This window comes from Battus philenor, unplaced genomic scaffold, assembly GCF_028537555.1.
Source record: "Battus philenor isolate CCGP_79_NKW_IND1 unplaced genomic scaffold, ilBatPhil1.0.hap1 SCAF_13, whole genome shotgun sequence".
Taxonomy (NCBI): domain Eukaryota; kingdom Metazoa; phylum Arthropoda; class Insecta; order Lepidoptera; family Papilionidae; genus Battus; species Battus philenor.
Genome location: NW_027181675.1, coordinates 7,376,882 through 7,399,325, shown reverse-complemented (window position 1 = coordinate 7,399,325; position 22,444 = coordinate 7,376,882). Strand labels below are relative to the sequence as shown.

At 31.2% G+C, this 22,444-nt stretch overlaps 4 protein-coding genes across 7 annotated transcripts in view; 3 read left to right on the top strand and 1 right to left on the bottom strand.

Moving 5' to 3' along the window:
* Window positions 1–9: 9 nt before the first annotated feature.
* Window positions 10–5,008, top strand: LOC137933252 (spindle assembly abnormal protein 6 homolog). The gene is made up of 12 exons (XM_068777123.1): window positions 10–149; window positions 228–391; window positions 473–629; window positions 702–887; window positions 954–1,111; window positions 1,819–1,978; window positions 2,532–2,600; window positions 3,111–3,254; window positions 3,319–3,526; window positions 4,199–4,370; window positions 4,445–4,557; window positions 4,839–5,008. The coding sequence occupies exons 1-12, from the start codon at window positions 33–35 to the stop codon at window positions 4,982–4,984; spliced, it is 1,794 nt and encodes a 597-aa protein (XP_068633224.1). The 5' UTR covers window positions 10–32; the 3' UTR covers window positions 4,985–5,008.
* Window positions 5,009–8,201: 3,193 nt separating this feature from the next.
* Window positions 8,202–11,224, top strand: RPA2 (Replication protein A2). Of its 2 annotated transcripts, none has more exons than XM_068777124.1 (6): window positions 8,202–8,319; window positions 8,656–8,738; window positions 8,872–9,093; window positions 9,279–9,464; window positions 9,823–10,028; window positions 10,979–11,224. In XM_068777124.1, the coding sequence occupies exons 1-6, from the start codon at window positions 8,307–8,309 to the stop codon at window positions 11,061–11,063; spliced, it is 795 nt and encodes a 264-aa protein (XP_068633225.1). In that variant the 5' UTR covers window positions 8,202–8,306; the 3' UTR covers window positions 11,064–11,224. The 2 variants fall into 2 exon arrangements, with proteins under 2 accessions (XP_068633225.1, XP_068633226.1); XM_068777125.1 differs by lacking the exon at window positions 8,202–8,319 and adding an exon at window positions 8,461–8,584 and having other exon boundaries at window positions 10,979–11,223.
* Window positions 10,909–12,913, bottom strand: boca (LDLR chaperone boca). The gene is made up of 3 exons (XM_068777126.1): window positions 12,677–12,913; window positions 12,344–12,598; window positions 10,909–11,718 (listed from the first exon to the last, which is right to left on the bottom strand). The coding sequence occupies exons 1-3, from the start codon at window positions 12,805–12,807 to the stop codon at window positions 11,544–11,546; spliced, it is 561 nt and encodes a 186-aa protein (XP_068633227.1). The 5' UTR covers window positions 12,808–12,913; the 3' UTR covers window positions 10,909–11,543.
* Window positions 12,914–13,603: 690 nt separating this feature from the next.
* The window catches only part of spin (Protein spinster), a 36,423-nt gene continuing 27,582 nt past the window's right edge, over window positions 13,604–22,444 (top strand). For all 3 annotated transcript variants that reach the window (XM_068777048.1, XM_068777047.1, XM_068777050.1), the window contains exon 1: window positions 13,604–14,102. In XM_068777048.1, coding sequence (XP_068633149.1) covers window positions 13,898–14,102 — 205 coding nt within the window. In that variant the 5' untranslated portion in view covers window positions 13,604–13,897. The remainder of the gene's footprint in view (window positions 14,103–22,444) is intronic.

Genomic DNA, 22,444 nt, shown 5'->3' with positions numbered 1-22,444 from the left:
TATAGTAATTTAACTGTTTACAAGTTAAAGACATGGTTTCGAAAAATTTCTACAAAGGAAAATATTACATCACTTACAAACATGGATTTGAAGATTGTAAAAGGCATATTATAATCTCGATTGATAAAATATTTGAAAATGATAGTTTGGTAGTTTTATAATGATATTTTATTTTAATAAATAATTCAGTTATAAATGTTATTCATTTATCTAGTAATTCATTACAGGTAATTATTTTTTCTGATGAAGAAGATCCAACTTTCTTATTCAGGATTTGTATAACGAAGGGTGATTATGAAGAATTAAAAAAACAACAAGGACTTCTCATAGACTTCGACAACTTTCCGTCACAAATAGTTAGATTATTGCAACAATGTGCTTCCAACAACATGTTAGTATAGATTTGTTTTTTATAAGCAAATAAAATTCTGTTATAAAGATGATATAATATTCGGTTATAAATATGTTTTAGGTTTCTAATTATCCATCAAATAAACCCTCTTAAATACAACTTTGAGATTGTCGAACATAATGAATTTAAACGGTTAATTCATTTATCATTGAGTACAGGACCAGCAACAGATTTAGAAGTGAAGCAACATATGGCGGAGACTATTTCCAACTTAAAGGTATGAAATAATTTTTAGCCGTGATTCTTATTTTAAAATGCATTCACCATATTAGTTTTTGTTATTATCTAGAAAAATTTAGTAACTATCAAAAATATGACAACAAGTAATGAAGCAGTGTTAAATGATAAAATAGCCAAAATGGAGGGGAAAATTCAAGACTTAACACATATAGTAATGAAAATGGAAGAAGATAAACTTCGACGGGAGACTGAATATTTCGAATCACTGAAATTAGAAAGGGACAGATTATCCCAGGTAACTTTATAACATTATTAATGATGATAATAACAACAATGTTTTTTTAAAAACTATTTCTTTTAGGAAAAATTGCAATGGCAAAAAACGTCTGAACTGAATACTAAAACAATTATAGCTACCTCTCAAGAAAATTTAAACAAAAAGGAAAAACAGATTGATGATTTGAATGTGCTTTGTAAACAACTTCATGATAATATCAGGCAATTAGAGAGTCAGTTAAGGTAATTATTGTGTAAATGTAGTCTTTTGAGAATAATTAGAGATATAATGTTCCCACACTTTTGTATATAAATTGTTGTCTTGTAGTTGAAAACACTTTGTATTGAAAAAAATTCCAATCTATGATTGTTGATGATATGATTTACAAACAATCAGTGAAAGCTTACACTGAAAGTGAAGATATAGTGATTATAACTTTTCTTTGGTATTTTTAAATCTTATATATATTAATTGCACATTATATTCATTATTAATTCATCATATATTGTCAAAGAATATTAATTGAGTAACAGTAGAATACTGATACTTGTGATCATGGGTTCAATTCATGGTATAAAATTATATCTAATCACACTTTATGTATTAATTATATAGGATTATCACTGCCCACAAACAAGTTTTCAGATAATAGGCTGCAGTGCCTTGTATATACTGTAATACCACACTGCAATTGCCAACTAGCATGGCAATTGTTGTATATCCCCCATAGATATGTTTGGGGAAGACATGCCTTTTAATACTTTCAGAATATACAAATGAGAACATATCTTAGAGCACACTAGATGGATTTTAAACTTAACTCACACATGATTCTATGTAATAACATATGCATAATTTATTCATTAAAGTTATCTATTAGACATAAAAAAGATGGAATAAAGATGCTTATTTTCTAAAAATTTAACATTACTTAATGTGTAATTTTCAGTGATAAAACTCAACGTAATAATTTAATAGAAAATGAAGTACAAAAGACACATATTGAAATTGCAACTTTGAAGGCAAAAAATGGTACATTGGAACGTGAATTAAATGAGAAGGATAAACAAATTAAGCAAATGCAGACACATTGTGCTTACTTAGAAAAGGTTTGGTTGAATATTAAATAATCTATTACAATAGGAAAACCTTATGCAAATGCTCATATTACTGTATGTAATAAATTAATTTTTGAATACTATCTGCTATTGTGACAATTATTACAATAGATATTACAAAACACTTTTCTAAACATATTGTTACATATTCCCTATAAGCTTTAATGGGTATTAAATTGTAGTGAAGAGGGGTTTGAACTACTGTTACTGCCCAAATGTCTTTTGCAGATTCCTAAGGTTTGAGATGTCAAGTCGCAGAGGGTGCTAAAGGAGTCTCAGATTGGGATAGCATTATATGGATTGTGATTCCTCATTGTCATTTTACATTGGTCATACTAGATACTATTTATATAATGTTGTATTTTCATATAATAGTTTAATAATGCCCATCTATTAAGTCAGCATCATTTTGGCAATTGATGTTCACTGTATAAGCCTTCCTTTTTTTATCCTCCTGGATTTAAATTTATAAAGTATTTAGATACCTATTTAAAAAGAATATTTATATTCATTTAAATAATTTTTTTTATAAATTTCCTTTAAGGCAAACAAAGACAGTAGTGAAAGTTTGAAGGGACTGAATGAATCTTTGCAAACAGTAATTAGAGAAAAGGTAAGCAATAAAAATATTTCATTATTATTCATACCAATTATTCATCCACCACTGTTATCTTGAAATTGCAACAAGGCAGATTAAATGACATTTATTCAATTTTGTTTTAATATTATTTTAAATGCTACAGTACTTATCTATTACTTGTAATATTCATATAAGAAACAGATATCAGTTGCAGGTATATTTAAAGTAATTGTGTTGCCCTACAAAATTATGAAGGTGACGAATTAATTATTAATAGATAAATTAACAACAGGAACTATTATTGGAGTAAAGAAAGGAGATATCTGCGTGCAAGTTGATGTAGTTTGTTGTTTCAATTGCACGAGCTCATCCACTCCCCCTCACTTGCACGAGCTCATCCACTCCCCCTCTCTTGCAAATCTCATCCTAGTTTTCTTTTCACACAAAAGTGATTTCAACCATAAACTTAAACATCAACTTTAGGTAACAATACTTTCGAATGTCCATTTTTTAAAAATACACAATATTTATTTTTTTATTCAGGAGAGTTTAGAAAAGAGGTTATCACTAAGTGAATCTCTTGCAAACAGAAATAACGAAGCTGCTCATTCAACAGCTGAACAATTGTTAAAAGCAAATGAAATTATTTCAAAGCTAAATAGAGAATTAATTGAATTAAAAGAAAAGGTAGTATAAATTTGTATATAGCTATACGTACATCGGTATCCACTTATTAATTAACATTCTATAGCTTTTATGTAGAACTGCGATCGCCTTGGAACAGGAAAAGGTTATAGAGAGAAACGTAAAAGAAATTCAAGATCTAAAATCAGAAATAGATACGACAAAAGTATGCATGAATACTGTGAAAACGGAATTGGAGAGTTTGAAAGAAAAATATGAAGACATTGGAAATGTTTTAAAAGATCGTGAAGAAACAATAAAAAATAACAATATGGGTAAGGTCTTTTACATTTTGAAAACCAAGTAAGAGAAGTCTTCTATCCTAATTGAAATAAAAGACGTGTAAACTGCATGACTGTTCCATAAGAAACACCATTACGGATTGCTTATATTTTTCAAAATTATATGGCTATCGCTATTTATGATATCAAGGACAGATCCAACAACCACGCTGCGCATGAGTTACAGTCCTGTTGCTCATTGACAGTGTGGGATTCTTTCTAGGACCTGAAGGTCTCAAGGTAGCAACAACACGAAATCCGTATTAGGAGTGTTTTTATTCATTCGAGCTTCACCTGTATTAATATCAACGTAATTGAACAATTTTATTTCTATGGAACTCCCTTTTTGGATGCGCCGCTGTCGATGACATAATGTTGCCCCTACAGCAGATGCTCGAAAAGTCCGTCGTCTTTTAACAAAACAGTTCAAGTAGCAGCTACACTATATTTAAACAAAAGTAAAAGATAATTGATGTACACACAAACCTGTTTTTCTCGGTAGCCAGATATACAAGATACTACCTACCATTTTTTTTACTGATAACTTGCGGGCTATTTCCCAGATTAACTAAAATTTTCATAAACCGAAAGTAAATCGTTCCATTGACTGTATATTTTTAATAAAATATTGAATATGTAACTAAAAAAACAATGTAACATTTTTAGTAATACAATGGTTACATAAAAAAATGGAGGACAGGGTTCCAGACAATGGTGATAAACAAAAATATGGTGTTCAATCGAGCAGTTCGACGCCCTACTTTATCTCAAAAGATAAAAAAGCAAATATATTACAGGAATCAGATGACACCATCAATTTTTACGCAACATCGAAGACGTATGTATCACAGTTTTTTCAAAAATATTTACTTATAAATGAATAAATAATTCTACAGTGTAAAATTGTTTCAGGTCGAGTTTAGAAGATAGTTGTTCATTTGCGGATACTGGTGAAAGAAAAATAGGCTTAGACCCCAAATATTTGAAACCCGCTGTAAATGACAGAGAATCCAGAAAAACTAAAGGTAAATATTTTAAATTGTTGATTACGTATTGTATATATTTTATATTAAAATATAATGATCCTGACTGACCATAGTAAACATGTGCCTATAAAGTATTTATAAATATAAATTCCTGTGCAGTGCCATATTGCGCTCGCCTTTTGTGACATCTAAAACAAAATTGGTTCCATAAAAAATATTGTATATTAATTTAGGTCATTATTGTAGTGATAATAATTCCTTTATTATTGGAAATACATCATATTGTTATATCAATGCACTAAGTTTTGTTTATTTTCTAGATTCCGCAAGATCAATCACCGTTTCGTCAAAAAGTCAAAAAGGAAAAGAAAACAAAAACACAGACCTGCCTAAAGTTGATTACAGAGAAAAAAAATCTTCGCGAACGACGTACAGAGCTACACCAGTGTCCGCATATTTTCCTTAATTTATTTTGTATATATGTTTTATAGACCGTAATATTAGTTAAATTATAATCAAATTTAATAAACAATTAAAAATACAAATATGTTTATATTTGTACAATAATTTGCATTATTAATTATTAATAGGTGTATTTTAACCGAAGCCATCGAGGTGGGTATTGTTCTAGCATCTGCCAAAAAAAAGGAAACTTAAAAGCGTTAGTTATAATGTTCTGATTTCATGCTTCCGCTCCCAGAGCCTACAACTTACAAGTTTATTGTTTATTAAATACAGTTTATAATTTTAAATACAGAGTATATAAATATTTTTGGCAGTTTACATAAAATCAATAACCTCCCGTGTTAGTTTAACACAGTCAATATGTAGTTAATACAAAAGAATCAGACAGCTACCGCCCTAGCCGAGGTTAGTTAATACCTCTCGGGTTCTATTCAAAGGCTCTGCGGTTCACCAATCCAATAATAGTATGTAACGGTCCGAGACGGGGCTTCTCCGGGACCCTTCGTGCTTCGCTATCTTAAAAGAAGCTAAAAGATTAAGCGCCCTCTGAGCCCTGCTACCGCAAACTCACGGGATCCGCAAATGCTATTTGGGAAGCAGCGACAGTCTATCCCAAAAAAAGATATAGCAATATTAGTCATTTCAACTTTATAGTTTTATAATACAAAATAAAAAAGATATACGAGTATATGTACGGTCATTTTAAATTTTTCTTATAAGTCGGAAGAAGAAAAGGTAGTGAAATAGCAAAAAAAAAATATGTTAAGACGTAGTTGAGGTAAAAACAAGAATAAGCACTAAGTAACGGTAGATCAGAATCGACGAAAAAAATGATATTTTCAGTTATATTTTGGTAATAACTAGAGGTAATAATGTGATACGTAAATGTTACTTTATGCGATACACTGACACACGATAACGGTCACACTTTTTTCTGAATAATTTATGCTGTTTGCAAATTTATGACTGAGAACATGGTTCTATCGGAATGGGAGGTTTTTAAGGTCTGCTTCCGTTCCAATCTATTATCACATAAATTTCAATCAATCGAAATATTGATTAAACGCGGCGTGACCCAGTACAAGGTAAGCTACATACAGGCGACATAGTAAAAGTCGCGAAGTCGCTGGATGAGGGCAACGCAAGACCATCGTGACGAGGGCTATTGACAGACACACGACGACGCGAAAAATGTTTACTCTTTTTTTAGACTAAAAATTTTTTCTGCTTTATTAATATTTTTTCTATTTTAATATATAGATAACATATGTACAAATTAAAAATAATTAATAATCTCTACATCAATGCGCAAACGTATCAATTCTGCATTCAGAAGACTTATTCACATGTCTGAAGATGACAATCGCTTAGTTTGATATTGCAAAGGAAATTGTGTAATGAAATTTTTGCAGCGCAGCGGTATATTTAATACTGTACCTAACGTAAAATAAATAAATAATAAATTACGTATTTGTATAACAGTCAAACTGTGCTAAACTACGAGTAACAATAGAAAAAAATCCTTCCAACTCGTCTCTTTTGTAAATTATCGGTTAACAAGGTTTTGCACGGATTCATACAGGATGTTTAGTTCCTCAGCAAGCTCTTGATTCGTCAATCGCCTATTTAGTCGAACTGTTTTTGTTACACGTTTACACGTTTTCTTCGGTTTTTTAAGGTAGAAGGACGCCTGGACCTTTGCTCACCCTCAACCGATTCATTCCCGCTTTGAACGCTTATACCACTTGAAACGAGTCCCAAAGTTACCACATCACCATACACTCGTTTTAATATTGCATGAGCCTCTTCCGCACGTTTATGCAACTAAAACAAAATTTTATGTTAACGCGTTGTTCAAAATTCATAATGCACAATAAATATGTACAGCGAATAAGACCCTAACTCTTCTAGCTATGAAAGCTAATAGACAAGTAAGAAAAGGATCAATTTTTAGCCACATCCGCACATGCAGTGGTAGTCGTGCAACAAAGTGCACCGCCCGCCAGCCCGCTGATAAATGCGTATGCGGCAAACAATGCGAATTACACAACTGCCACCGTTAAATCACTCAACACGTGCTTCACCCCTCCACGGGGCATCGTCAGGAGTTATGTTACACCAATTAGTGCCAAACACAGAGTCCGGAGTTGGACTTCCGCAAGGTAACGCCTGACTCCATTAAATAATAGACAAGTCGCAACTTGTTCGAATTTGTTGCAAACTATCTCAATGAATCAGCTTATCGAACGTATTAATTGAAATCGACGTAGTTCATACAGTAGTTCCTGGTATAAGTAAATTCATTCACCGCATTTTTTGATCACACTTCCTGAAATCTTTCAATCCTTACTCCCAAAGGCATGGTCAAAGCACGCATTTTCATTAAGGAAGCGTCGCTCTGTGTAACCTTTTAGCCCTAACCCTATTGACACAGCATTCGACGCGCAACTCGACTCGATTGCAAACCTACAAAGCTCTATGTAGCGTCCGCCTACCTCGAACCTGGCACCAACGACTTAAAGGCACTGGACGGCTTAGACTACTTTCTCAACAGTAATGGTGAATCTCGCTGCGTGATTGGTAGGGACTTTAGCGGGTTGAATCCTATATGGGGCAGTGTGAAAGCGAACGTTAGTGGTCACATGACTGCACATGGACAAAACTTCTTTTTTAGCAATGTTAACAATATCGGATAATGTTTGAAATCTTAGCTCACGGACGAACGCGAACTTTGATTGTCGACTTAACAAATGGTTTTAGCATCAACCACGACCAGACGACATCAGCTACCGGAGAATCAATCTTGAAGCATCCCTAATTTCACAACATAAGGCTGTAGACTTTACGATAACCACAGGCAACGATAAAACTTTTTAAACGGAAAATATCTCGTATACGTTCAAATGTAAAAACGAAAACGCCAACTGGGAATTCTTCAAGACTGAACTCCACACTATTATGACGAACTCTAACCTACTAGACACAAACATACTCGACGCAACGACATAGACGTTTTATAGACCAACCGACCGACATTATATACGCAGCGTGTGAAGTTTCCATGCCGTCGATCAAGTTGTTAGACCGCCTTTATTAACAACGGAACTGAAGCGGCTCAATACTGACGTTGTTCATCTACACTAACTACCGCTTACATGCCACTAAACGATATGACGCGACTGTAGACACGGTATTCTACAGCGGTTCGGTAATATTGAATTCTAAACGGACTGAATAAGCTTATAGGTACTCGATTAGTGGCGGGGGTGAGTTAACACCCGAACACCTCGGTAAAGAAGACGATAGCCAAGAGTGATCGAAGAATGTGTTTTGAGCGTGAGTGCTATAGATTTACATATAAAAATTATAAAAAAGGTTTTTTAAGTTTTATTATTTTTTAAATATTTTATCTTGGCAATTCCATTTGTACATTTCCCGCGTACTTATAATTCTTGACATTTGTCATTTAGAGATTACTCAAGTGAACGTTTCAAATTGTTTACAATTTTGATTCATAATTTCAAATAAGTTCAGCAGTTACAAATTTTGAAGGCTTCGTTTTTTCTATAAGTTCTTTTTTTAGGAAAAAAAATGTGGAATGGTAATTTAACATTTTTTCGAAAGCAGTTAGGTAAATATAACATGAATGTTAATATAATATTGTTGTTACAGATCAATCAGTAGTAGGCGGTGGATTTTTTAATTCAACTAATCAATTTGGGAATGCAAATACTCCCAACCAACCGCAAAAAACAGTAAGTTGAACTTCAATCCAATTTGAAAATCAGTTATGTCAATGTTGTAATATTCATTTTACCGAACGACAACAATAAATAGAATTAACAAAAATTAAACTCGTATTAGTTTGTAACAAGTATTTACTATCAGGGTCGAAGAACATCACGAACCGCGCCCATCGTTATTAGACAAGCCTTGCATTCTGGCGACGGAGATATTACAATATGGGGAACAGAGATTATGATAGTGTCTATAGTTGCTCGTGTTAGAAACATTAGTGTGCAAAGTACCAAAATTACTTACAATATACAAGATATGACAGGAAGGATGCAAGCGGTGTATTGGCTGGACCAAGAAGCTATGGAGGAAGATGTAAGCAAACTTAAAAATATTTGTAACATAGAAAACTTACTAAATTATATTTAAGCTCAAAGGTACATTTAAAGAAATTAACTCATTTGTGAAATATGATGAGGGTACCCAGTAAAAATGTTCATTGCTAATTTTTAATTAATATTCAATGTTTTTAATAAGCTGTGTAATAAAATTTATTGCAGGATAAATCAACTCCCAAAGTGCATGTAAATGATTATGTTCAGATATTTGGTAATGTTAAAACAAATAAAGGAAAGAAAGTATTAATGGCTTTTAAAATTATGCCTATAACTGATGTCAATGCTATTACATTCCATTACTTACAGTGTATAAATAATAAGCTTAAAATGGAAGCAGATTCTAAAAAGGTAGGGTAATATTGTTATATTCCCATTAAGTACAAAAATGGACACAGGCATGTTCGTCTGGTTCATTCTATTGCTCAAATAAGTTAAGTTAAATAATTTGTGATTAATTTAAAGATATAATGATTACTGGTATTCTTTCATTGTACAAATCTGTACTTAACTTTCTACTGGTTAACAGTTTAATTTATTCCATGTTTTTTTCACAAACATAAACATACTATGTTTATCTTAATGTGACAACTACAAATGCTCAAGTAAATAGTCTTAAAACTGTGATATTGAAAAGTAATAATAGTAATAGTGTATTGTTATTATATCAAGTCTGGTTATGAATGTTAAATTTGTAAATGTTTTATAGGAAAAGGTAAATCCGAATCCATCATCATCCACAACACTTCCAGCAAATTCTATGGTTGGAATGAATGATAATGCATCTGTTAATGGATTAAATGCACGACAAGTAATGGTGTTTAATCTGATTAGAGCCTCCACTCTTGAACAAGGCATAAGTAAACAAGATATGTATGTCACTTTAAAGGACCGCATGTCACAAATGGAATTTGAGTAAGTATATGCATCATCCAATACAACTTTTAAAAATTTAGAACTTTCTCTTTGGATCTGCTACAACTTTTGATTTAGCAGATCATTTTCTTATTTCAATAGAAAGGACTATAATAGAAGCTTCATTACTAGATGGAATAAAAGATGAGCAACCTTCCAAAAAAAAAACATGGTCACTGAAATAACTTGAAGAATTGTTCGTCTGAAGTGGCAGTGGGTGGCATATCAGTAGAGCATCCAATGGCTGTTAGTGTCAACCACAAGCTAGTAGAAGCAAGGGGTAGGCTGCCCAATAGATGAATCAATAACATAGTTGAGTTCACCAGAAGTCCCTGGTTGCAGGTAGTGCAAGACCAGTCTTTTTGTTGAGATCTTGAGGAAGGCCTCTGCCTTGCAGTGCTCGTCTATTGGAGATCATTATGATGATTCTTACATTATTACCCTCACCATGACATCACATTTATTTATTTATAGTTTTTTGTATACCATAGATAATAAATAGAGAAAAAAAGGTTTGTATGCACTTTGTCCAAACAGGTAAAACAAGATTGTTGTTTAAGAGTATTATTGGATAACCTTTGTTCCAAGCTATGTCAGCTTGGATATTGTGTATAATTTTTATATATTAGTCCTATAAAAGAGTGTTGTACTTTTATTTTTTTGTTTTGTGTCTTTACTAAATATATATATGTAAATGTGTATTTTATTAATAAACTTTTAATGGTATTTAGAGCATAGGATTCTTTGACCAAAGTCTTTGTAACCTAGACTAGGTTGTAGAAAATTAAAATTTTTTCTCCATTCATTTCAAATATCTTTTTAAAAACAATTGCAAACATGTATGTTATGAGTTACTACATAAGGAATCTGTAATATCATCAGTAAATATAAAATAAAATTTTCAATTTTCGTGTAACTTTTCAACAAATATTTTTTTATTTTTCTTGTAGGAATATTTTGGAGTGGATGTGTGGAGAAGGTCACATATATTCAACAATTGATGAGGAACACTTCCGTGCCACAGATGCTTTTTAGCAACAAATGCATTATTAACAATAAGAAAGCTTGTAAAATTTGCAAATAAAAAATACATTTAACATAGTGTTTTATAAAAAATATGAACAATACAAAAGACCAATTGTATTATATACAAATTGAGACAGATCAAAATTAGCCTTAACATAAAAAGAGTAATAATAATTAAAGAAATCACTTATTACAGCTAATTAAAACAAGATGAGACTGAAAATTCGGAATGTTTTGTGATTTGTTTTATATTTAATACTTAACTTAAAAATACAAAATAGCTTAAATTCATGTTAAACTTGATTTTATATATTAGATTAGATATGCTATTTGTTTTGCTGGCAAAAATTATTCTGTAATAAATTACTATCACCTGTAAAGTAACTATTCAAAGAACCTAAGAATAAAAGTTTGGACATATAAATGCAATTTCAGATGCTACAATATTTCAAGTAATATCCAAAGAGATACATAAATAAACTTAAGTTTTTATAATTCATCTCTCACAGCTTTATTTCTTACATTAGGTTTCTTTCCAGGATATGTTTGACTTTCTAATTGTACTTCCTTTAGTTCTTCTTGTTCTAAAAGATATTCTTTTGCCGTCCATGCTTGTGATCCATCTTTAAACATGAAAATAGCTCTATCGTCATCAACTAAGTACCTGTAATAAAAAATATTTTTCTTTAAACACTATAGAGATACCTATTTATTTTTAAATCGACTTGGAATATATAGCTTGTATGAATTGATCATCAGATGGTTTAATATTTTTTTATCAAGTTATATACATTAAAAAAATATTGTTACTAATAACTAATTTCAGACCAAAAAGAAAACTAATTTGTAAATGCTAATGTTGAGATATGACAATTAATTTTCAATTTTTATCAAAGCATATTTCTATTGCATTTAGAAGTAAGATTTAATAAATTTTTATTAAAGATTCAATACATAGATTTGATGACAAGATATATATCAGGAGGTATATGGAAGTTCGCTGAAGTTAAAGAAATGTTTATAGAAATTTTGAGCATATTCATAGGATATATTCAGTAAAATTTATCTGTTAACCATTACACTTCTCCAGTGAGGCTAGACAGAGTAATATATTTTGATGTTATGCCTCAACTCTGGTTGAAGAGACTTGTGTCTGCCCCTTGACAACTTGTACCTGTTACACTTGTCATAATTTGCTTTGTCTAACCCAACTTATAATAATGATTTAAATGGTCAAGGGTATATTTTTTTCTTCTCTTTAAATTAAGATATAGAAATGATAGATAAACCTTTCAGCTTGGATGTGGTTACTCCAGAGGCTTGCTTGCCAAATTTTTGTCAGTTCTTCAGCCCTTGCTCTAGACGGTTTATTCGCAACTGAAACAAACATCATAAGAGTTTGCCCTTTCTTTGTCGCTTGGAGAACAGACTCGGGATTAGACATATCCAGTTTAGTAAAATCTATAGAAGGCGGTTTACGGAGATGTTCTGGTAATTCATCTTCTGGAAGCGGTTCTTCGTCTTCTTCCCATTGGTCAAAAAGCCTGGAACATATTTAATAATTTACAGTTGATTATTTTACTGCACAAGAAAATGAAGGAACACGATATTTTTAGAATTACCTTTCCATGTCTGCATCATTGAAATCACGTATATCTTTTTTGGCCCATGAAGGTTTTTCATCACCTTTAAATTTTTTAGCACAACCTCCATACAGAAAAAGAAATGCAATGCAAAAAAATAACTTAGGCATTTTTAATAACCTTCAAACTCTTGATACATCAATATGTAGTAAAGCAACAATTTTGAATGATAATAAATTAATTGACTAAAACCATAACGTTGTCGATAGCTTTTGCTACGATTTTTAAACATGAATGTACATACATGATACGCTATACAGACTATTATTTTTGTAATTTCCCTGGTAAATTTTTAAAAGAAATCAAGGTATAATTTTTTAAAGATTTTATGATTTTTAATTACCTAGAATGTTTAATAATTTTGGTACATTTTGAGAAATGAATTTTGTTGTTTCTTCAGCTATATATAAAAAATAATTGCTCTCTTACAATAATTTCTTTACTTAGATCTTTTAATTAAAATATTTTATTGAACTACATCTGAGTCTATTAGATTTTGTATATTCTTCAAATTAAACCTTTTTTAAATATGTATTTTTAACCTTGATTTTATTTCTTTTTTAACAAAAGAAATCACAGACTAACGGTTTTTTCAGTATTTTCCTCCTGAACTGTGATATAAAATAAATAGCTCAGAGGTATTTGATGTAGAAAATATGAGACATTTGACAACAATTTGCATATATTTAAAATGTTTTTGTTTCTAAACAACTTACGTTATTTTGTTTAAATAAATAGAAAATTTGTTATGTTGTCAATACACTGATTTACGCGAATAATGTATTGACATTGTAAAAGAAGCAGAAATGAGCTATGTTGCTGTATGCTATAAGCATTTGTTTGTAAATGCTATTTCGTATAACAACTTTTCATGTGAATTTTGACTATACTTCGAATCAGTTGTCAGTGAGTTGTCACTTCGCCGCGGCTGTGGATATCTATTACCGCAATGAGAATCGTCATATGAACTCTCGAAGAACCAAATGTAGTTTACTTCAATTTTTTTTGTGATGTTATTATATTCGTCTTTTATTAATTCTATTTATTGTCTTTAATGTTGTGAATAAATGCTTTTGACTTTTGTTATTTGAGGTAATTTGAAATACTTTCCAAAATATTTCGGCTTTCTGATACGTCAATCAGAATACTTAAGCATTGTAAATCATTACATAGTATTATAGTGAAAAAAGTTCGGGCACCATGGACCAAAGTGGTATTACTCCAAACACATCAAATCAGCAGTTAGTTAATAATAGTGACAATGATTCTGCGACGGCATTGCTACAAGAAAAGCGAGCCAGAAGAAGAGAAAATCTAGGGGATGTCACATTCATAGAATACATGACTGTTGGAATATTGTGTTTCGTAAACCTCATCAATTATATGGACAGGTTTACAATAGCCGGTGAGTATTATTTTAAGTTGTCATAATCAAAAAAAGCAAGAAAAGTTGCATAATCACTTATTCACAGAAAAAAGTTCAAGGTACTTTTGCTTAAAAAGAAGAATAAAATTTTATCATTGAATATTTAACTAAGATATCTCATAAATATTGATTTTTTTAAAACAAAGTTATTAAGAATTATCAATTGCAACATAAGTTAATAATAAGAAGCTAATAAGACAAGAATTGGAGGAATGTAATTTTTTGTATGTATAGATAATAGAATAGCTAATATTTCAGGTTTAAGACATAAATACTAAACTTTTAATTGATTTTGTAAAGTATTTAATCTGCAGACTTAATTTAGATTTTGCTTGAAAAATCTGTAGAAATATTATTCTTCTGTATTCAAGTAATTTAAGAATAATTAAACAGTTTTGTTTTATTCTATATATCAAGAATTAAAAGTGGTACTTAAAATATGCTATGTATCAAATTGTTATGATTCTACAGATTAGACTAATTTGTAAGAAAAGATACAATGAAATAATAAATTTTTCATATTTGCTGTGGGCTAAAGTCTTTGCATGTGCAATTGAGATGTTTAATATGCTTTGCTCAACATATATCACTTATTACTTCTCTAATAATATTTTTTGTCAGAAACATTTTTTGCTTTCACTATGGCACTTGACATATACAGATTTAGGGATAATTTTGTGATTTGTTTTACTTGATCCATTTATCATAAAGGAGATCATTATTTTAAGTTTGTTTCAAGATTACTTTAGGTAAAGAAACTCAAAATTTGAGGGCATTGGTTAGTCTAGAATTTGTAGAGATAAGAGATATTAATTATTTGTGTGAGTAATTTTGTGTGAAAATTACATCCTTAAAATGTAAGCAAAGAGCTTTTAAAGTTGTACAACTACTTGTAACATAGTATGTAACATTGACACCTAAAGCAGAATATTCTATTGTAGATGTGAATGTTACATAATTACATATGTAGTACTATTACTCAGTTTATTAAAGATATCTTGCAATGGACAAGATATTTCTGCTTATTGTTAGATTCATTAAAGGTTCTGATTAGCATATCTAGAGTAAATAAGTGATTCTTTCTAAGTCTTTTTTTTTACTTTCAAAAAAGTGGTTTGTTTGGCATTTCCTATTTAACTAAATATAACTTGAAAATTGAATCAGGAGCTTCAGCATCTACCACACACATTATTGATTACACTGGCTTGGGCAGCCATCAAGTTTTTAGGTTTCTCGGGCAGATTTGGTGTCAAGGAGTGACTGGAAGCAATAGTATCTGCAAAGAAACAATGACATGAACAGTAACCTTAAATACCCATAATGTTCTAATTTAAACCTCTGCTCAATTAGTGGCTATTAAAAAATATTAAAAGACATGGATAATTTTAAATGTAAATACAAATGTAAGGGTGACTTCCTTTTTTACTTGAAAGTGAGGAGGGTGTGGTGGTTAGAAATAGATAATGTTTTCAATATTTTCCTTCCATTTGTGTTTTTTGCAGGAGAATAGTTTTTTATGATGTTTTAAAATGCGATTTTACCGACGTTATAGTCACATTTGTACAATGAACTAGTTTTAATGATAAATAATTAAAAATAGTAGTAAATTGATTACTGTATTATTATGTTTTATATTACTTCAGGTTTAAACATTATATTTTAATAAAATGATAATAAGTCATTTTGCGGAAACCAAAGGTGAAACGTGATTCTGAAGACGCGATACTAACAATCTGTCAATCAGTTACCCTCTCTTCTTTCTGTTTAAGTTGACGACGATTGTTACAACTTTGTCGAAATGAATTCTCGAAAGTGTTATCCGCGAACTATAAAACAAAAGAGGGTAACTTCTTCTATAATTCACTTAATTTTAGTAGATAATGTTTGAAATGTGACTGACTCGCATCTGTGAAATCAAATTGCTTCTACAGCTAGCGCTTTTATTAACCTACCGGGGGAGGTAGAGCCGCTTTAGCTGAACGGTTAATACTACTGACTGACTGCTTTTCCCACAACGCCGGTCAAGTTGCTTTTTAGTTAAATAGAGGCTGAATAGAAATGGTGGGCAAGTTCGGAGACTTATGTAAGTGGATTACATAAGTCCCCGAACTTTTCTTTCGATGGAGAGGACTATGCCTATATTTTTATGAGATCAAATCAGAAATGAATCAAATCTATAAACGAACGTAAGTAATCTACATAGCATATAAACATACAACGACGAACCATAGCCAGGAAATGTTGGTAATTCGGCAAGTTTAACAGGCAAAAAGGAGAATAAATCACAAACACCCTGCCTCCCCTCCACCCTCTGCTACCTCATAGATATTTCCATTTCTAAACTGCTACCTTTTTATAAAATTACAAATGAACATTTTTAGTTCTGATAACCAAAAGATCACAGCCTGAAAGCCACCGGAGGAAAATATTTTAACATGGTTTAGTCTTATCTTTATTCAAATTTATGCCACTAATAGATGAAATAGCGGCATACTTCTAGAGTTGTTTTCTCTACGCGGCTATACCAATTAAGCTGCAAAGGCACTGGATTATGATGACGGCATTCCCAAACCTAACGTCGTCTGCAATTAATATAATCATATAAAGTTATTACTAAATAGAGTTCCCAAAGTCCTTCCTGTGCGGTCACGGATCAATCTTACGCGATAAGAATGTAGTGAGGGTTCCGTCTAAATTCTTTGTAATAAAGGGATTTGCGCCTTACGGGACAATGATGCAAGAGTCTACCCAACATTTTATTATCTTTTTTGTAACATTATCTACATCTTAAAAATGCATCCTTGACTATGTCCACAAATCCCATAATCTTTACACAAAGTGTGTCGTTTCGGTAATTTCCTGATGTTGAAAACTAGGATTAAGTTAGATTTTATTCTATAATTTTATTGCGAGGTACAGTAATAATTTTTTTTAAGTGAGATATGAAATAACACCGTCGAGTTTATGCCGTTCAGTTTAAACAGATTATTCCCTTGAACATTTAAATCGAATAATTTTATTTAGTTCGATCAAGCTAATTAAACCGCAATAAAACTTTCAATTTATTCGCTGCAAGCAATAATTTCGAGCATAACGTAAATTGAACATTGTAAGATATGTCACAATTTATTGTAAAGAATTTTTCATTAACCTCTCGTACCGGAGTCATGGACGATCAACGCACAATAAAAATAGAAAATAAACCAAATGACAAAAGGTACTAAATGAATCGTTTGAAGGTGAGCGTTACGAGTAAGTTCTTCGAAATAGGTGGGTGGAAGGAATGCGTTATGTCCTTTTCTTTATTAAACGACATGGCCCGTTGGTCAAGTGGTTGAATTAAATGACCGTAGAGAGGTGATCAAAATAATGCACATCTGCTTAATTACATTACTTGTTTGATTGAGTCTTAATTTTTAGAAACATATGAACATCATTTTCATTTTAAACATTGCACAAACAAAAACTACGTGTAACCTTACGCGCAATAAAAATATCTTAAAGCAAATATCGCTAATAAAAACTTTTGTTTAAAATCTCTTTACTGTTTAGTTAGTAAAAGATTTGTACGTGATTTTGAAAAAAAATTCTATAACCATGTACATTAAATGGCACACGTGGAATTGCGTTATTGAATGTACTTAAATCAGGAGTGGTCCTAATAAAAATACGTTGAATAAATCCGTAGTAATGAATGAACACCCATGAAGGGTCGATGTCACGTAATCAGAGAGCTAATCTCCAGTGTCAACTCACGTGCGTGGGCTCGCTCCTTTCTTCGAGTACAATACGCGCCCCTTCGTAAATAACTATGTAAATGGCGTTTTGTGTCGAGACCACTGCTACGTGAATTATAGCGTTATGTTTTCAACTGGCTATTGCTAGTAAAAAAACACATTTTATTTAACTCCAATAAATACTGCTTTTAGACATAAACCTCTGTTCCCCGCGTTCTAAAAAAGACAAATTCGCTATATAATAAGCCTAAATATGTTGTAGAGTATTGTTTTTACTTTGTCTTACATATAGTCGTATAAATTTGTGTGCTATTCTTACAGAGAAAATAATTATTGAAATAAATTTATCACATATCTGACTTTCGTGTTTTAATAACTTACTTTTCACTTCCATTTTCGTCGATTTGTAGACCACATTTTCACTTTTCTTGAATAAAATTTCGAAAAAGATAATCAGAAAAATTACAAAGGGAAGTTTTCTTTTCAAGAGAAAGTTTCTAGTAGACAGTCATTTGCGTGAAAATCGTTGCGTTATTATTGGTGCAGAACACTAATGTAACTGTATGGAAATACGTGTTTTTAAAAATAAACAACATTAAGAAATAATTTGTCTTATGATCAAAAACATTGATCGTAGTTATAAACTGTTAGTTTAATATATTACTTGAGTATAATTATTTCTCTTAATTAATTCTTAGGTTATAGCTAATATTAACAAATAAAACTAATTTTTGACGGATTAAATCGCGACCTATTTTTATTCCTTATGTTCCCAATATTTCGAGTATTTTAAGGCACCCGTGGTTACAAGTAGGTCTGTTGGACGTTCATGTCATAGTTATTCCTAGCTACCTTCAAATTTGACCAGTGTCAGCCCCGCGGAAGAACACTATGCCTTACGATCGTAGGTTGCGGGTGTGTACACTCTGCATTATTTATATTTCATTGCTACTGCTCACAAACAACGTTACCAGTGGATGGGCAGCATCGTTCCCTGCGTATCGTAACGCCACGTCGTCAACCCACCTGCCAAGCGTGGCAACTATAGTATTTCCCATTATAGTTAGATATCCTAGGGGGAGGCCTATCCTTTGAAGTGGGCATCTATGGTCTGACGACGACCTGAGAAAAACATTCAAATGTGTGTATTGTTTTATTTTGTACAAATCATAATCTATTTATTAAAGTTTTACGGAATGCTCTTAAAATGATGGTATCGTCTTTAAATTGTATAAGCTCTATTAAAATTTTCTATATTCAATTCAAAACTACAACTGCAGTTGCTTGCAATTAGCAAAGAAAACAGGTAATATGTCGCTTTAAATTGAAATTGTCGTTTCCTGTCATGCTCAGGGACCCCTAGATGCCATTTCAAGCCTAATAGAAACCCTTCTGCATATAGAAATGAGTTATTGTCGGTTACCAAATACGTAGGACGTATATGTATACATACATATTATTTTTTAATTAGCTGTAAACATTTTATTGCTTCCCCTACAGTAAATTTCTCAAGTTTAGCATTTTTATTTCTTTTATATATCGAACGTTTTTTGATATCATTTGATTTGACTTTAAAATAATCTACTAATTTAACATTAAATAGCATTGAAATTGGGCGATTTGTTATTGAGAGTAACAAAAAATCGACAGAGATAAAAATTCTTAATGTCGATTACTTGTACATAAAATTATATCGGATTATTTTGAAAGAAAAAAGTTGTTTTACATTCGCGTTCTCTAAAAACCTATAAATACATTCAAAGAGCTGGCCAATTTAAAGTGTAGATATACGAAGTATTATCTCATCGTCTAAAATTCATGTCATTGTGATTGTCATTTACGTAGGTCAGGGTGGATGAATCATTCCGTTACATGTTAAAGAATTTCGTTAAGATAGTTTAAGTTTTATGATGCATACGTTTCGTGCCTCATTTATTAGACAGTTTTTGTTTGCTAGTTCGGTATATTTTATAGTGGGGTTAAAAGTAGTTTGGTTAATGACTTCAATTTACAAAATTATTTTCGCTTCGTACCAATATCACTGGTATTAGTACAAATGGTAGGTCAAACATATTGTGCGTAATGTATTATTAACATGCAAAACTACATATTAGCGTATTTCGTAAATTTTAATCAAGATTTTTTTATTCATTTTGATTCACAACTATGTACAATGTAATTAATACTTAGCTGATGTGTCTTAAATTATTTTTACAATTATTGCCATCTTAATGTAAATAGAATGTACATCTATATTTTCTGAATAGTTAATTTTAGTGTTCCTATTAATATTATAATAATGCAGGATTTACAGGTTGTTACGACTTATAAGTAATGAAATCCGTATAAAAAATAAAATTATGTTCGTTATTTTTCTTTTATAGAATCCAAAATTCTCATGTACATTTTGTTCTCACAGTCGAAAGTTAATTTATTCAATGTGACCAGCACGAAAATATTACTGGAATTTGTAGCAACTACTTTTAAACTGTTTAATGACCCTTGGGTTTTTAGGGCAACAATATGCCATGTCATGTACCCCGTACGTGACTAACATGAAATATTTGAGTACACACTTGAATCTTCGAGAGTACATATGTAAGCACATACTTATTCAACGAATTGGCGTCTCAATAATATGCATTTATTTATATTTAAAAATCACTAGACGAGAATATACTCAAAGCATTTTCTTAGATTTTAAATCTCAAATATATAGAGATTTCCATCTATTTACTGACTCATAACGATATCTCTGGAATGATAAGTCTTAGAGATTTGAAAATTGGAAGGAATATTCCTTTATCCGAGTAGAGATAACTAAGCAAATGGGTTAAGGAAGCTTACATTAAAATGTATATTTTAAACTATAAATAAAATTGTTTTTTATCAAGACATAAACTACAGACATAAATTACAGACCATAGATTTTATAAAATTATACAAAAAAGTGTAAGTAAACGGCAGTATTTAAAAAAAATAATAATATTTATTCATTATAAATAAAAAGGTGCAGTCGAAGCCCAGTGGTAAAGGACTGAGTGGATGCTATCGTACATTAGGGGGACAGGAAAGTAATGTCGTTTCTGTCGACATATTTTACAGAAAAACCGATTGATTTTTACAGCTCCGGCATTGAAAATGTGTATAATAGATGGCAAAAGGTAGTTGATAACGAAGGTACGTTGTTGATTAGAAGTAAAAACTTGTTAAAAATGTAGTCGTGTGAATTTAACTTAAGTAAGCGGTATTACTTTCCGGTCCTCTTAATGTAATTTACACTTTGTGCATTAATTATATAGAATTGCCTCTGTTTATAAATAAGTTTCCAGTGGATGGATAGCAGTGTCCTCCGCGTACCATAATACCACACTGCGATCGCCAACCCGTGTGTAAATAATGGTATATCACCCATAATAGATATCCATACGAAATAATTAGACAGATAGCAAAATTCAACGTGTCTCGGTATTTACGCTATGCGAAGCAGGCAGGGGACAGTTAGTTATTATTTATATTTCAGGAATTGGGAAAGCTGGACGGTATCCCATTCTTGTGAAATAAATGACATAACCGACCGAGCCGACATTCCTGAGGAAATTTACTAACTTTGTCACTGTACTGTCCAGAGCCTAGAGCTAGGCTATCCGCCTTTAAAGCTCTACTATCTCAATCTCGGTGAGACTGTGAATGTCAACAACCAAACAAAATATGTCGATGACAAAATCAAAGGTGTTAGAATAGGACTTGAACATAAAAAAGAATTGACTGATAAATGAGCTACGCGTTTATTGCTTTAAAAGTTTTACTATCCATTACCAATCAACCCGTGGAAGATATAAATTTATGTTTACAAATAACATATGCTTCTTTGTTCTTTGTTTTGTATCAGCAGACCACAGCGTAAAGAATATTTTTAATGACGTGTTATAATGATAACTTGTAAGAGTTCACAGATTATGCTAACATAAATAAACCGAATCGATAAATACAACGGATGTGTCATACAACGTGAGATAAATGAACTTTTTAATTTATTGCTCCAGGATTTCTGCTACGTATTGATAAGAAATATTTGTTTATTCCTATTTATTATTATTATTGTTTCCACGTTTGTGATTTTGTACTGGTATATAATAATTTTTTTCTATTCTTAGAAACTACATTATTATTAAGAATTTTGTCCCAACACAGATTTTTAATATAAACTGTTCAATAAATTAACAATTTGATAATTGTTTAAGTAATTATAAATGTATATTAAAATATTTAGTTTAACGTTTTTTTTTTTAACTAAGTGTGGTAACTAAATAACTTGTAACTAAGAGTGATACTTTTCGAATTGCAGGGCGCAAACGTCGGGAAGTAAAAAAAATATCTAACCTAACTTACTGAATTCGCTTCTAATTTGTGTGCGTGAGACTCTATTTATTTATTCAAATTATTTAATTTTATTAGTTATTTTATTGTACTAATGTTAAACAATCGACAATTTTTCTATTGCGCACGGATAAAGGAAAAGTACCAAAAAAGGATTGCAGATAAGCGCAAAGTTTACTGATTAGTTTCTCTGTTGCACCATAG